The sequence below is a fragment of the Giraffa tippelskirchi genome, chromosome 1 (genome assembly GCF_054371585.1).
Source record: "Giraffa tippelskirchi isolate mGirTip1 chromosome 1, T2T-mGirTip1v1.2.pri, whole genome shotgun sequence".
NCBI lineage: Eukaryota > Metazoa > Chordata > Mammalia > Artiodactyla > Giraffidae > Giraffa > Giraffa tippelskirchi.
In genome coordinates this window covers 52,742,397-52,757,247 of record NC_137275.1, presented here as the reverse complement: position 1 = coordinate 52,757,247, position 14,851 = coordinate 52,742,397, and the positions used below count along the sequence as shown (strand labels likewise).

Genomic DNA, 14,851 nt, shown 5'->3' with positions numbered 1-14,851 from the left:
ACATAGAAGTGATTTCAATGTGTTTATGGGGAGAGGTGAGCTTCACATCTTTCTACTCTACCATCTTATTCCCTTTCAGCCTTGGCATTCTTGAAATATAAGTTTTAGAAGTGAATTATATAAAGTGGATCACTGAAGGAAACAATATGAACACATAATAAAAATAGAGAGGGAGAACCTAGGGGAAAGTCAAAAGAAGAAACATCTTCCATCTTTCTTCCAGGATGGGAGGGATGATCAGACAGACTGTGTGAGTTTTAGGGGTCCTATAAATAGCACCCCTCTTACACCTGGGGCTTCCCTGGTGGCTTAAATGGTGAAGAACCTGCCTGCAATTCAAGAGACCTGGGTTCAATCCCTGGGTCTGGAAGATTCCCTGCAGAAGGGAATGGCAACCCACTCCAGGACTCTTGCCTGGAGAATTCCATGGACAGAGGAGCCTGGTGGGCTACAGTCTATAGGATTGCAAAGAGTTGGACATGATTGAGCAACTAGCTTTTACTTTTCTTACACCTGAGTTTGTAACCAATAAAAAAAAAATGTTCAGGGACATGGCTTTAGATCGTCAGTCAAGGCAGGCTTGTGAAATACTTCAGAAGTAGAACTAGAACTTTCCATCTACTCCAGACACAGCTGAAGAAAGGCAAGTCCCTCCACCCAACTCATGAGGCACATGGCAGAGAGCAGTCTGGAATGCATGCCCACCTTCTGCAGAAACACTGGCAGACAAAGAGTAGAAGGGGTAGGGAGTGAGATATGCCCCGTTCTTTCTTCCAATTTCACTAACTGCTGCTGAAATAAACTGAATTTTCCTTTCATGTAGAGTAATGAGTAAGAGGTAGGGAGAGAGTCTAGGAGTGTTTCTCTAGGGAAGGCCTTCTACACTGGAAACACGAGGAATGAGGATTGAGTTCCCTTCAAGAGACTAAAGAGAAGTTTCTAATTAGTGGGAGATGAGGGATAATTGGAGCTATCGTGCTGAACTAGGATGGGTAAATTTTGCAATCTTCAAAAAGTCCTGATAACTCAGTCATTAGCAGTGTGTTTTATTTAGCCATTGTGGTATGTTGTAAGAGTAAGTATAGGAAAGACAGCATAATGTGGTGAAGAGAATGAATTTGGGTACCAAAGTGCCTGGGTGTGACTCCCTGATCTGCCTGTTGCTGTGTGACCCTGAACATATTACTTAACCATCCTGTGCCTCATTTCCTAATCTATAAAATGGGGATAATGATGGTACCTAATTCATAGGATTGTTTGAGAGGGTTAAATGAATTAATATATAGAAAGCATTTTAGAACAATGTGTATCATATAGAAAGCACTACCTAAAGTACATATCATTAGGGACTTAACTGGTGATCCAGTGGTTAAGATTCTATGCTTCCAATGTAGGGGGGCTCCTGTTTGATCCCTGGTCAGGGAACTAAGATCCCACATGCCCGGCCCACACAAAGAACATGCATAATTAATGTTCATATTGCTGTGTGAGAAACTGTAGATATATAAAGGCAATGCATTCTGCGCAATTGAAAGAGCCCTAAGGAAAAAATGCAGTGTTGGCAGAATCATATTCTGTCTTCTTTTCCTTCATTCTGCCTCTCCTATTTTTTAGGAGTCTAGTAACTCCACTGCTCAAAGTTCTACAGCCTATGCAGGTCTCCTGTGTTAGCAGGCCTTCATTCTTATGATGACTGTATTTTCTATGAAAAAAATTGGGACTCATGCTGAGAAACTGTGAAGTAGATAGGATTTGGTTTGCAAGTACTAAGGGTGTGAAACTATAAACTTCATTTTCCTTATAAGTGAAATGGGGATATTTCCTTGTACAGTACAGCCATAATTGGTGGCTAAAACATGGATAATGATACCTGAAAGATTTCCTGTGAAAATTGGAGTCTGTTCTCCCAAATTTATTGCTTCTTATTAGTTTTCCCATCCCCTAGATAAAAACTGAAATTCAATGTGTACTGTATATGTAGGAAGTGTTCCACAAATGTTGATGAATTGAACATAGTTTTCTGTTAACTGATTAAAGCATTTGTTATATGATGTGTATATATAGTTAAGCCGTTATGACAAATGGAGCTTTCTGTTAACTGATTAAAGCATTTGTCATATGATGTGTATGTATAGTTAAGTCATTATAACAAATGGAGCACTCATATGTCCTGTGGAGGTTTCAAACTATGTCCATATGTTTTTACTTATTACCTTTGTAATTATCCCTGTGACCAGAATGCTGTCTCATCCTGGATCTTTACATGGGTAACTCCTTGTCATTTGGGTCTTAGATTAAGTGTCATCTTATCAGTGTCTTCACTAGTGAGTTTTATCAAATATTTAAATAAGAAATAGATTAAATTGGTGCAATTTAATTTAATGCAAACTATTTAATTTAATGCAAACTATTCTAGATACTAGAAGAAGATGGGATACTTCCCTCAAATTTTATAAGGCCAACATAACCCTGATACCAACACTGAAAAGATATTATGAAGAGAAGATTATAGACCAATATCCTTCATGAACATAAACATAGAACAAAAATCCTAAATAAAATGTTAGCAAATTGAATTCAACAGTACATAAAAGGATAAGACATTATAAATTAGATCCTCTTTAGTGTTTTCCAAGGATATAAATTCGAGATTGAAATTCCTTTATTACTACTTCAGTTATTCAGATAATGTTCCTTTGACTATGATTCCACGTGGAGCCTGGGCTTTCCTGGTGGCTCAGTGGTAAAGAATCTACCTACCAATGCAGGAGATGTGAGTTCGATCCCTCATCTAGGAGATCCTCTGGAGGAGGGCATGCCAACCCACTCCAGTATTCTTGTCCAGGAAAATCCCATGGACTGAGGAGCCTGGTGGGCTAGTCTATGGGGTTGCAAAGAGTCAGACACGACTTAGCAAGTAAACAATAAGCACCACCACCACCATGTGGAGCCTGGGTCACAGGGGTCTAGGATACATAAAGATTACAAATATTTCATTATGCCATTGTAATTTGGGTCTTTATCAAGAATTAAGGTATATTTTGGATATGAAAGTAAAAGTATTTTGCAGTATTGTCTAAAGTGTATTTTGATTCCAAAGTTTTCATTTTCAGCTTTGGTATTTTCATAACAGACATCTTCTTTGTTTTGCAGATCAAGATATTTTGGAAACTATATTAATAGACAGCTATATCTTCCCAAGTACCACAATAGTAAGTGTATAACTTTTATATAATTAGCTGTCTCATGTGTGTTATTTAGAAAGTACTAAAAATGAGCCTTGGGATTTAAGTAGTTTGTTTAATGCTAAGACCTCTTCAAAACACAGCCATAACTCTTTCCTACTTCCAAGTTTCTAATATAGATCCTACTCCTTTCATTTTGATGAACATGCCAGAAATTGTCCTTTTTGAAAGTTTTATTTTTTTCTGAATTTTTTTTCCTAGTTTGCAGTCCTTTTCTATCTCCTAGTTTAATCAGATGATGTGAAAATAGTCATACTCCTGCTCTCTTAAAAAATAATGGAATGGGAAATATCATTGTTAGATATTATTTATATGCTATTCCTTCTCTGTGTTTCCCCTTGGTAGCCAGATCATTTGAACAGTCTTATCATTGTGATGCTATATGATTTCCAAGACAGAAAATTTCAAGCTCGTCTCCTTTCTGATAATGAAGAGTCTATAGCAGAAGTTCTAGAAGTAGAGAACCTTCTTAACAGGTAACTGTAAAGGTTAAAAGGATGTAACCTTTTATATGAATTCATTATTAGTATTTCACTGATGAAATAGTATACAATATAATGTGTGGATAAGTGTTAAAATTTTGTAGAGAAAAAATATAAAAGTTTGTAAGTTTCTTGAGTTCCTTTAAAAACAGATCTTGAACAAAGTAAATATTCTACTTAAATTCAAGTTGTTTTGAAAGCTTGAATTGTAAGAGCCAATTTGTAAGTATTTGGAAAATCATGACAAATTTCTGACAATTTTTAGCACATACATAACTTACACTTCATTTGAAACAGCTATTACTTATTTACTTGGCTTTGTTTTTCAGCTCTTAAAAAAACTAACATGTATCAAACAAGAAAATTCCAATTAGATAAGAACCCACCACTTTGCCAAATTGAAAAAAGAAGAATCTACAGCTTTTACAACTTAATGTCAGTACTTAAGAGCAAAACTAACATAGTTAAAATTTGTTTTCCTTTTACCCTAAATATCAGCAGAAGCCTAGCATGAGGACAGTAATAGCACCTACCTAAAAAGGTGGTTGGGAGAACTAGTTAAAGTAATGTGTGTAAAATGCTGAGCTAGGAGCCAGACACATAATAGATGATAGTAGATGGTCATTCATTAAATGCTACTATTGTTAGGGCTTCAGGATCCTAGTTCCCCAACCAGGGATGGAACCCATGCCCCCTACTGTGGAAATGCAGTGTCTTAACTGGACCAGCAGGAAGTCTCCTATTCCCTTAAGCCTTAATAGAAAGCACAACATAGCAAACAACAGCAATCCTATAGGAAGATGTTTACCTGGTGAATAATCTGAAACAGTTGTCATATCTCATTTTATATTGTTACGGAAAACTCAAGCAGTTTCATTTTGAAGGTTGAGACCAAAAGAGTCACTGAATGGAGTTATAGTAATAACTTAACTTTATTGAAGAACACTTAATATGTATCAATCACTATTACAAGAAGCTCTTTATGTAACAACTCTTTGAAGTGAATATTGTTACCAACCTGTATTTTTACACAGAGGAAAACTGAAGCACAGACATGTTAAAGGAACCTGTCTAATGCCATAGAGCTAGAAAGGGAAGTGCCAGAATTCAAATTCAGGAAGGCTAACTCTAGAGAACTTCCCTGTAGCTCAAACAGTAAAGAATCTGCCTGCAGTACAGGAGACCCAGGTTCAATCCATGGGTCAGGAAGATCCTCTGGAAAAGGGAAAGGGAAGTCGCTCAGTCGTGTCCGACTCTTTGCGACCCCGTGGACTGTAGCCTACCAGGCTCCTCCGTCCATGGGATTCTCCAGGCAAGAATACTGGAGTGGTTTGCCATTTCCTTCTCCAGGGGATCTTCCCGACCCAGGGATCGAACCCAGGTCTCCCGCATTGGAGGCAGACGCTTTAACCTCTGAGCCACCAGGGAAGTCCCATGGCAATCCACTCCGGTATTCTTGCCTGGAGAATCCCAAGGACAGAGGAGCCTGGTGGGCTACAGTCCACAGGGTCACAAAGAGTCAGACATGACTGAGTGACTAACACTTTAACTTTCACTTCAGAGCTCAAGATTTAACCATTTATATGCTACTGTTCCTTCCACTTAAGATAGTGAATCTTGGGTAAAGTATGCTAGATGATGACAGATAGGACATAGTAATATGTCAGTTGTACCCATGAGAAATTTGGGGATGGAGAAAAGCAAAAGCAATTGAATGTATGTACCTTAGATAAGCAAGAATCTTGCTCCTGTTTGCTACATAGGTTCCTGGGCAACCACTTCACCTAGGCAACCTGCCTCTGAGGATGGGTACCCAGGATGGGTGCAGATACATTGGAGAAAAAGTGGTGGGACAAGCTCTGAGTTTCAGCTTTCCTGAACTGCTTTCAGTTTCCGTTTGACTTAGGACTAAGGAGATTTCAATGGAAATCTCAACTTAGTCTTAGTGTGCGTAATGAGAGCTGAGGTTAGGCTAAAGCAGCCAGGAAAGCCACAGAGCTCTAACCAAGTAAGAAAGACCAGACTGTGGTTTCAGCAGCAGCAGATTCTTAGCTGAGAATGCTAGCAAGACAGGTAGGAAATAGGACAAGCAAAGACCATGGATCACGAGGCCAGAAGAGCCAGCAGATATTATTGTCTAAGGTTCCTGATTCCTCAGAGTTTTACTTTTCCCTGTAATACATACTGTGCTACCTCCTGCCTGGAGGAGGTTATCTGGTTACGTTCCTGTCAGTGCAACAGAAACTACCTGAACCAATCGAGCTTCATATAATACAGATCTTATTCCCACATTAGTAAGTTATTTTACACCCAATTCATGCTATGCCCAATTCATAATATGTTATAGGAGAAATGTGTGTATTTAGTGGTTGAATTGAAGAGAATAGTAGTGTAATATACTGGTATAAGGATAATACTGAGAAAATCCATGTATAATGAGAAAGATAATGCTAAGAAAATTCATGTATAAAGATAACCTAGAAAGTTTTAATCAAGAATCGCAGCTTTCAAGTAATAGAAGCTCTTTTCAGTTAGCGTGAGCAAAAATGGAAAATGTTCTTAAATAGATCCTGGAATGTCTCATGCAATTCAAAGACTCAGGAAGAGGATGAAATCAGGAACTGGAAAGATGTCAGGATTTTCTTTGTCTCTTTATCTTTTTATTTTTGCTTCTCTCTTAATATCTGCTTCATTCTCCTTTTCTCTCCTGATCTGCCTTCTCTGTTTCTAGCCTACAAGGAAAAAGCCTTACTGCTGCACCCCAGGTCTTAAGCTTACTTGTTACACTTGTATATAAGTTTTTTCACTTAGATTAATTTATTATCTCTACACCCAATTCTAAATTCTACCCCCTTCCAGGGAATTTGATTGGCTCCTAGCAGGTCAAGTGCATTCCCTGGGGCCAGTCCTCCATAGCTAATGGAGTAGAATTCTGAACTCAGAATGTTGGAGGCCAACCTCTATAGATCATCAGCGTCTTGGAGCTGGGCAGTATTGTCCCCAGGGCAGTAGAATCATTTTGAGCTTGAAGTATACCTTAGTGTGTTTCTACCAAGAAGATGAAGACTAATTTTAAGAGGTGATAGAAGAAGCAGTTATTTCACAAGAAACTGAATGAGAATCATTTTCTCCTTCTAAAAATTGTGTTTGGTCTCTGTTGTCTCTACCCGAGATCCTTGTGTTTTATCACTCTGTATACCAACTGGTGTCTTTTTCTTCGTTTGTTCATGGCTTTAGGGATAGAATCCAAGATGAACCTATTATCATTCATTTATTTATTATTTTTGGCTGTGCTGGGTCCTTGTTGCTGCGCGGGCTACTCTTTAGTTGCCATCCGCAGGCTTCTCATTTTGATGGCTTATTGTGGTGGCTTCTCTTGTTGTGGAGCACAGGCTCTAGGGTGCTCAGGCTTCAGTAGTTGTGGCTCATGGGCTCAGTAATTGCAGTTCTTGAGCTCTAGAGCACAGGCTCAGCAGTTGTGGTATGTGGGTTTAGTTGCTTTGTGGCATGTGGGATCTTCCCAGATCAGGGATGAACCTGTGTCTCCTACATTGGCAGGCAGATTCTTTACTGCTGAGCTACCAGGGAAGCCTATCTTTTTGATAAATTCAAGGGCTTTAAGAACTCATTTCTTATACAAATGCAACTATCTTTGAAATAGTGTGACTGGATTAAATAAAAGGAGACCACAGCTTCTTCCTTTCTTTCTCTGCATGCTTCATACTAGCCCAAGAATCTGATTCTGGCAAATAATTTGTTGGACTTTGGTGAGGCAAAACTAGAAAATGGACAGTGAAATTAGAAAGTGGGCAGTGAAAGACTGGAGAAGCAACAGGAGAGGAAAAACTGAGTAGCCCTTCCTCCCAAATCACCCAAAACTATCCTGTTACAGTCAAGGCACCACCAGCTTCTTAGATATTATCCTTGATTCTTCTTTCCAGCTCTCCCCGGTGCTCCTGCCATACCTATTACATCAAGTTCTATAACTCCAGTTGGAAGCCATATGCTGAATGTGTCTATTTGTTTCCATTTCCACTCCTACTATCCAAACCCAAGCCATTTGAATCTGTTACTTGGACTACTGTGATAGCTTTTCCATTCCCTACCTTTAACTCTTCCTTTTTCACAATCTCTTCCATAGATAAAGTGATCTTTTAAAAACGTAGTTATATAGTCATGACAGAGTGTCTTGGATCAAACTTATTCATTCCTCCTATAAATAACTGTGCTTGCTAAGTCACTTCAGTTGTATCCAACTCTTTGCGACTCTATGGACTGTAGCCTATCAGGCTTCTCTGTCCATGGCATTCTCCAGGCAAGAATACTGGAGTGGGTTGCCATTTCCTTCTCCAGAGGATCTTCCAGACCCAGGGGTTGAACCCGCATCTCTTACATCTCCTGCGTTGGCAGGCATGTTCTTTACCACTAGCAGCCACCTGGGAAGCCCCTATAAATAACTAGATGGACAAAATATATGAGGCAAATATTTTGGACATTAGACAAAAAGCAGCACAGAATTTTAATCCTTTAGAAAATGAAAACAAATGAGGTGAGCCCTAGAATAGTCCTGGCTTTATGCTTACAGGTACTTTCCAACTGCAGTGCAGGAAGGAGGATCTCTAGAGAAAACTGGAGTCTTACTAAATTAAGAAAACAGAGATCAGAGTTTGGGTATGATCATTTTTCTTCTTGATTTTATTAATGTGGTAAGGTTATTTACCTTGAATGATTCATGAATGTTAAAACCATTTTTAACATTCATGGATTTGGGGGATAAATCACATTTGCTTAGATATCCCTTTTCTTCTAGTCCCAATTTTCTCATTCACATAATGCTGTAGAGTTTCTCATTTGCCAAAATGCTTCTGAACACTTGTTCTTGGGGTTTTATCTCTCATATTCTTTCCACCCCTTCTTTGGAAACTCTTAGCCCATTTTACTTACTTAGTGAATATTGTGAAACAGTTCTCAGTATGATGTCTGATTTTTTTTTATTTCTATGGGAAATTTAAACAGTTCACTGAAGATTATCTTTCGGCATTAAGAAAATAATTTATACTTAAAGAGAGCCACATTTCTTTTGTGTTAGGCATTACTAATGGCACTTCAAAACTTCAGATATTTTGAGAATTCCCTGGTGGTCTAGTGGTTAGGACTCAGTGCTTTTACTGCGGAAGGCCTGAGTTCAGTTCCTGGTTGGGGAACTAAAATCCCACAAGCCACGTGGCACAGCAAAAAAACAAAGACCAAACCCACCACCAACAACAGCAAAAAACAAAACAAAAAACCCATTGAGATCATTTGTTCTTTGTATATAAAATTTCTTTACTAAAAGAAAATTTTAAACTAAAAAGGAATAAAACCCATTTCTTTTAAAAAATAAACTAAGAGAAAATGGTGTACTAGGTAGGTTGTTACTACAGACAAAAATTCACTTGACTGGTTTGGGTCAAGTGCCCACCCTCTGCCGATCAGCTATGGTCAAGGAGACAGAGCCAGTGTGCAATACCTCCCAGTGATTTAGGCCATAAGATTAAAAAAGAATCATCGGGTTTTCATTTTATGCTAACCAGTTCTTGTTTTTCTTTCCTGTTACTTGTAATATGAGATATGAGATAATCAGAACTGGGAAGGACTTGATACCAACTCATGAAAGCTCCTTAATCTTGTCAAGACTACACTCTTGCCATCTCTGATAACACAGACTGACCTATAGTGAGTGCCCGCCAGGCACGGTGCTTGGTGACACCCATGGTACTAAGTGGAATTCCCTCACTCATGTCCAACTCTTTGTGACCCCATGGACTATACAGTCCATGGAATTTTCCAGGCCAGAATACTGGATTGGGTAGCCTTTCCGTTCTCCAGGGGATCATCCCAATCCAGGATTTGAACCCAGGTCTCCCGCATTGCAGGCGGATTCTTTACCAGCTAAGCCACCAGGGAAGCCCCATGATACTAATCTCCACAGTAATAACAAGGTAAGCTGATCACATTCTACAGATGAGAAAACTGAGGCTGGTGAGAGACAGCATCATACCTGAGGTCACACAGCTAGTAAGTGACAGAGCCTGAGTTTAACTTCAAATTTGTCTGACTCTAAGCCCTTCACCTTTACTATGTAAAATTTGTCTTTCAACAAGCAGTTGTTATAAACAATTAAGATATACAACTATACAGAGACAGCAAAACCTGAAAAAAAGCAGAATTATTGGGTTTCCATTTTGAAAAATTTGGGGGGATTCCCATTTTTAAATATGGCAAATTTTAACTTTAGACTTCAAAAATTTGAAATAGAGTTATAGAATATTATAATTCTAAATCTAATTGTTAATTTTTCAAGTGGAAAATTGATAGCCTTGTCTCAATGCAGTAGTTACCAAGAATGGATTTTCTATCTCTAGTTTTAAGACAAAATTGGCTGCAGCATTGGCAAGATGTCGAATCAAACATGATGCCCTTTCAATTTACCACATTCTTCCAGAAACAGTTAGGAACCAAGAATTAAGGGCCTCCACTTTGCCACTTTATGCTTGGATAAATACTTGTAAAATCAGGTAAGAGTTCTAATCAAATTCTTTACTCAAGTCACTTGCCTTTCAAAATAATGTGATAAAAGTATTACCTTTTTAATGGATGAGGGGCTCATCTGAGGGAGTGAGTGGGAATTATAGTTTTGTTCAGGATTTTATCACCAGATTACCAAAAGTAATTTAATAAATGTGTTAACTTTTTTGTTTCTTTTTTTTTTGACTTACTGATGGCTTAAATTATAAGTTCCATTAGATGCAGTATATGCAATGATACTTTTATTTATTGTAGGAAAAAGATGCTGATATTAAATACATTTTTATGTATTATATTTGTAATTATAACCTAATATTGTGTATTTACAGCCCTGAAGAAGTTTATTATACTTTGAAGAAAAATGGCTATCATAAAGTCAAATCTGTATCGCATATTGATAATAAAGTCTTTGCTGTGGATCAACATTGCTATGATGTCTTAATTTTTCCATCTCATCTTAAAAGTGATCTTCTAAATATAGATCTTTTTAAAGATTATAAACTTATATTTCAGGTAAACAAATTTTTACTTTCACTGTGGTTCTCAATATTGTGATTCTCTCAATAATCCTGCTCACCCAAAGAATTCCTCTACTTAAAACCTAAGAAATTGATTATATTTTGTATAGGTTATCAAGGAGGTTTATAAGGCCTAATTTCCACATAGAAGTATAAAATTAATACTGCTACATCAGTGTTCCTGTTGTACTTTGGCATCTTTGCCCCATGTGAAGTGGGCATATTGTAAGGAACATATTCTCCTTCCAAGACACCGTAGATGGGGGAACTTGCATTGCCTATAGCTGAAAAGCTATACTTTTCTCTCCCAAGGGAGGATTCAAGAGAAGGCATGGTGATTCCCTTTTCTCTTTTCGTTTCTGGGGAAGATGCTAGTGCCATCCTGCATTTGAAAATGCAATGTGTAATATGTTCCCATTATCTCTTTACTGTAGTCTTATAGCTTTGATTTGTAAGATGTGTATAATGGCTATCAGTATAGGAAAAGAATGTGAGTTATAATGGTATTTCAATAGAATGAAAAATAAAATGTTCAAGAAATTGAGTTAAATTAATTTTTATGTCCTTAGATTCCAATTCTTGCCTCAGACTCACTTTGATCTTATAAGGTTTATCCCTTCACAGTACCTGCATTCTTGGGTAGTGTCTCTTGGCCTTATCTTGTGGTGACATCCTATTGAGCACTGAGATCAGTTGCATAAACTCATCTGCTTAGCCCCCTTTTTAAACTTGTCAACCATCTTACTTTTAATCTCTGTGAGCTAGCAGCCAGTTAGATGACAATGTGATGGGGAAGAAAGAATGGCAGTGGCAGATGAGTACATTTTCATGAAAGTTTAAGAATGGGAGCTAAGGCAGGACATCAGTAATCTATTAATCACATTTGGGGAGTTTGGCATTGCCTTTTCACTATCAGTTCAGTTCAGTTGCTCAGTTGTGTCTGACTCTTTGCGACCTCACGGACTGCAGCACGCCAGGGTTCCCTGTCCATCACCAGCTCCTGGAGCCTACTCAAACTCATGTCCATTGCATTGGTGATGCCATCCAACCATCTCATCCTCTGTCATCTCCTTCTCCTCCTGCCTTCAATCTTTCCCAGCATCAGGGTTTTTTTTCCAGTGAGTCAGTTCTTCACATTAGGTGGCCAAAGTATTGGAGTTTCAGCATCAGTCCTTCCAATGAATATTCAGGACTGATTTCCTTTAGGATGGATTGGTTGGATCTCCTTGCAGTCCAAGGGACTCTCAAGAGTCTTCTCCAACACCACAGTTCAAAAGCATCAATTCTTCAGTGCTCAGCTTTCTTTACAGTCCAACTCTCACATCCATACATGACTACTGGAAAAACCAAAGCTTTGACTAGACGGACCTTTGTTGGTAAAGTAATGTCTCTGCTTTTTAATATGCTGTCTAGGTTGGTCATAGCTTATCTTTCAAGGAGCAAGCGTCTTTTTAATTTCATGGCTGCAGTCACCATCTGCAGTGATTTTGGAGCCCCCAGAAATAAAGTCTGTCACTGTTTCCGTTGTTTTCCCATCTGTTTGCCTTGAAGTGATGGGACCGGATGCCATGATCTTAGTTTTCTGAATGTTGAGTTTTAAGCCAACTTTTTAATTCTCTTTCACTTTCATCAAGAGACTCTTTAGTTTTTCGCTTTCTTCCATAAGGGTGGTGTCATCTGCATATCTGAGGTTATTGATATTTCTCCCGGCAATCTTGATTCCAGCTTGTGCTTCATCCAGCCTGGCATTTCGCATGATGTACTCTGCATATAAGTTAAATAAGCAGAGTGACAATATACAGCCTTGATGTACTCCTTTCCTGATTTGGAACCAGTCTGTTGTTCCATCACTATATAACAGTTAAATGATAACAGTCATAATTTAAACCAATTTTGTTTGTTAACTTTATAAATATAAACATATATACATATAAATTTATAAAGTTTATAAACTTTGCTAACTTTATATTTTAACATATATTTAAGGTGCTTTAAACTCAAAATGGGTTAGGTAACCTCAAGATTTCTGCCAATACCTTGTTTTACCTAAACCCTTTGAAATTCTAATCATACTCTTATCTTGTAGGACAAATCTCGAAGTCTCGCTGTCCATTCTGTAAAGGCTTTATTAAATATGGATGATGATATCTTAATGGTCAATACAGGTTCTTGGTACACAGTTGCCCATATGTCAATCTTAACAAATAATAATACCTCAAAAATATTTGTGTGTGGAGTTCAATCACAAGCTAAGGATCCTGACCTGAAGAACCTTTTCACAAAAATGGGATGTAAAAGTAGGTACAAATATTTATTTGCTTGGTGTTATGTTCTGTAAGACTTAGAAATGTTAAAAATATTTGAATTTGTTATCTTTTTGTAATGCAAAACTCTGTATATGAAATATACTCCTAAAATCCCTACTATATTATATCAGACTACTGTTGCTTAATATTGGTTAAACAACTGCAGTTTAAATTAATGAATATATTGGCACTTTGGTATATTGCTTAACATTCAGCTACTACATAATTTGAGGTTCAAACAATAATTAAAGTAAGTGGTAGAAATTGTCATCTCTTAATACATAAGAACACAATCACAGGAACACTTAAGGGACAAAGCTAATATCTAGGATCAGATTCTAAGTCCTTAGGCTTCTTATTTTTAAAAAATGTTTCCATGGATCAAGCTGTGACAAAAGATAACATTTTATTACAGATTCAGTGGAGCTGGAAAACTGATCTTTTGACACATTCATAGGGTCAGAGAGACATAAGTAGAATTCAGGCCTTAACATGGAGAGGTAGACTGTAAATTCCCAGGATTTCATTGGAGCACAGAAGTACACTCTGGGTAGTGATCGGTCCTTTGATAAACTAAAGCCCAAATTCCAGTCATCTCAGTTCCCAATTGAATTAAGGTGATGTAAGATTGCTAGTGCCCAGGCTTCACTGCGTACCAGAGGCAAAAGTAAATTCTGTTTGGAAGAAAGTAACAATATCCTGAATCTCATATTATCTCCTAAAGTTTTTCAAATACAGTGTCTGGCACTCAAAAAAACCAAAAATCAAGATAGAAGAAAGATATGGGTGAAATAAAAATGCTGCAATAGAAGAAAACCCGCAGAAGGTCCAGGTACTGGAGATACCAGATGTGGACTTTATGATTAATATGCTGAAAAGACTAAATGGCAAGCTGTAGAATTTCAGCAAAGAACTAGAAACTTTTAAAAATCCAGAACTTTTAAAAAACTTTTAGAATTTTTAAAAAGCCAGAAGAAAAATCTAGAACTGAAAATGCAATATGTGAAATTAAGAAATAGATAGATTTTAACAGTAAATTAGAACTAAAAGAAGGAATCAGTGAACTGATGAGTCAGGAGAAACTATCCAGACTGAAACATCAGGAGAGAAAAGGATGAATAATATGGAAGAGATCATAAAATACATACAAGACTCAGTGATCCAGTGATCTCATGTATGTTGTGATTAGGAATCCAGAAAGAGAGGAGAAAAGGAGTTGAGAAGAATCAATATGTGAAATTCAGGTGAGGGTTTTTTAAAAATTGATGAAAGTCACAGATTCAAGAAGCCCTATGAACTCTAACAAAAATAAATGTGTAAAAAAACATGCTAGGCACATCATAGCATAACTGCTGAAAACTGAAGATAGAGAACAATGTTCAAAGCAGTGAGAGAGATAATACATATTACCTTTAATGAAATAGGAATACAAATAAAAACTAGCTACTTCAACAGAAACAACTGAGGCCAGAGACAGTATCTTCAGTGCAGAAAGAAACTGCCAGGTTAGGTTTATATACTTAGCAGAAATTCCCTTTGACATAAAATATATTCTCAGAAAAGAAAACCTGAGTTTGTCACCAGCAGATACAATAAATGAAATACTAGAGATTATTTATTGAGTAGAAGGAATATTATCTCATACAGAAAGTTATAGGTGCTAGAAGAAAGGAGCAATGGAAAAGGTTAGTACATAGGTAAATCTAAATAGTTGTAGTCTAATATCTTGTGGG

At 37.4% G+C, this 14,851-nt stretch overlaps 1 protein-coding gene across 11 annotated transcripts in view; it reads left to right on the top strand.

The window, feature by feature from the left end:
- Nucleotides 1-14,851, top strand: part of NSUN7 (NOP2/Sun RNA methyltransferase family member 7) — a 41,206-nt gene that overhangs the window by 10,943 nt on the left and 15,412 nt on the right. For 9 of the 11 annotated variants that reach the window (XM_081591444.1, XM_081591403.1, XM_081591471.1 and 6 more), the window contains exons 3-7: nt 3,154-3,212; nt 3,591-3,721; nt 10,132-10,284; nt 10,624-10,807; nt 12,899-13,109. In XM_081591444.1, coding sequence (XP_081447570.1) covers nt 3,154-3,212; nt 3,591-3,721; nt 10,132-10,284; nt 10,624-10,807; nt 12,899-13,109 — 738 coding nt within the window. Of the gene's footprint in view, nt 1-3,153; nt 3,213-3,590; nt 3,722-9,540; nt 9,709-10,131; nt 10,285-10,623; nt 10,808-12,898; nt 13,110-14,851 lie in introns of all 11 variants that reach the window. The other 2 variants (XM_081591392.1, XM_081591413.1) reach the window with 1 other exon arrangement.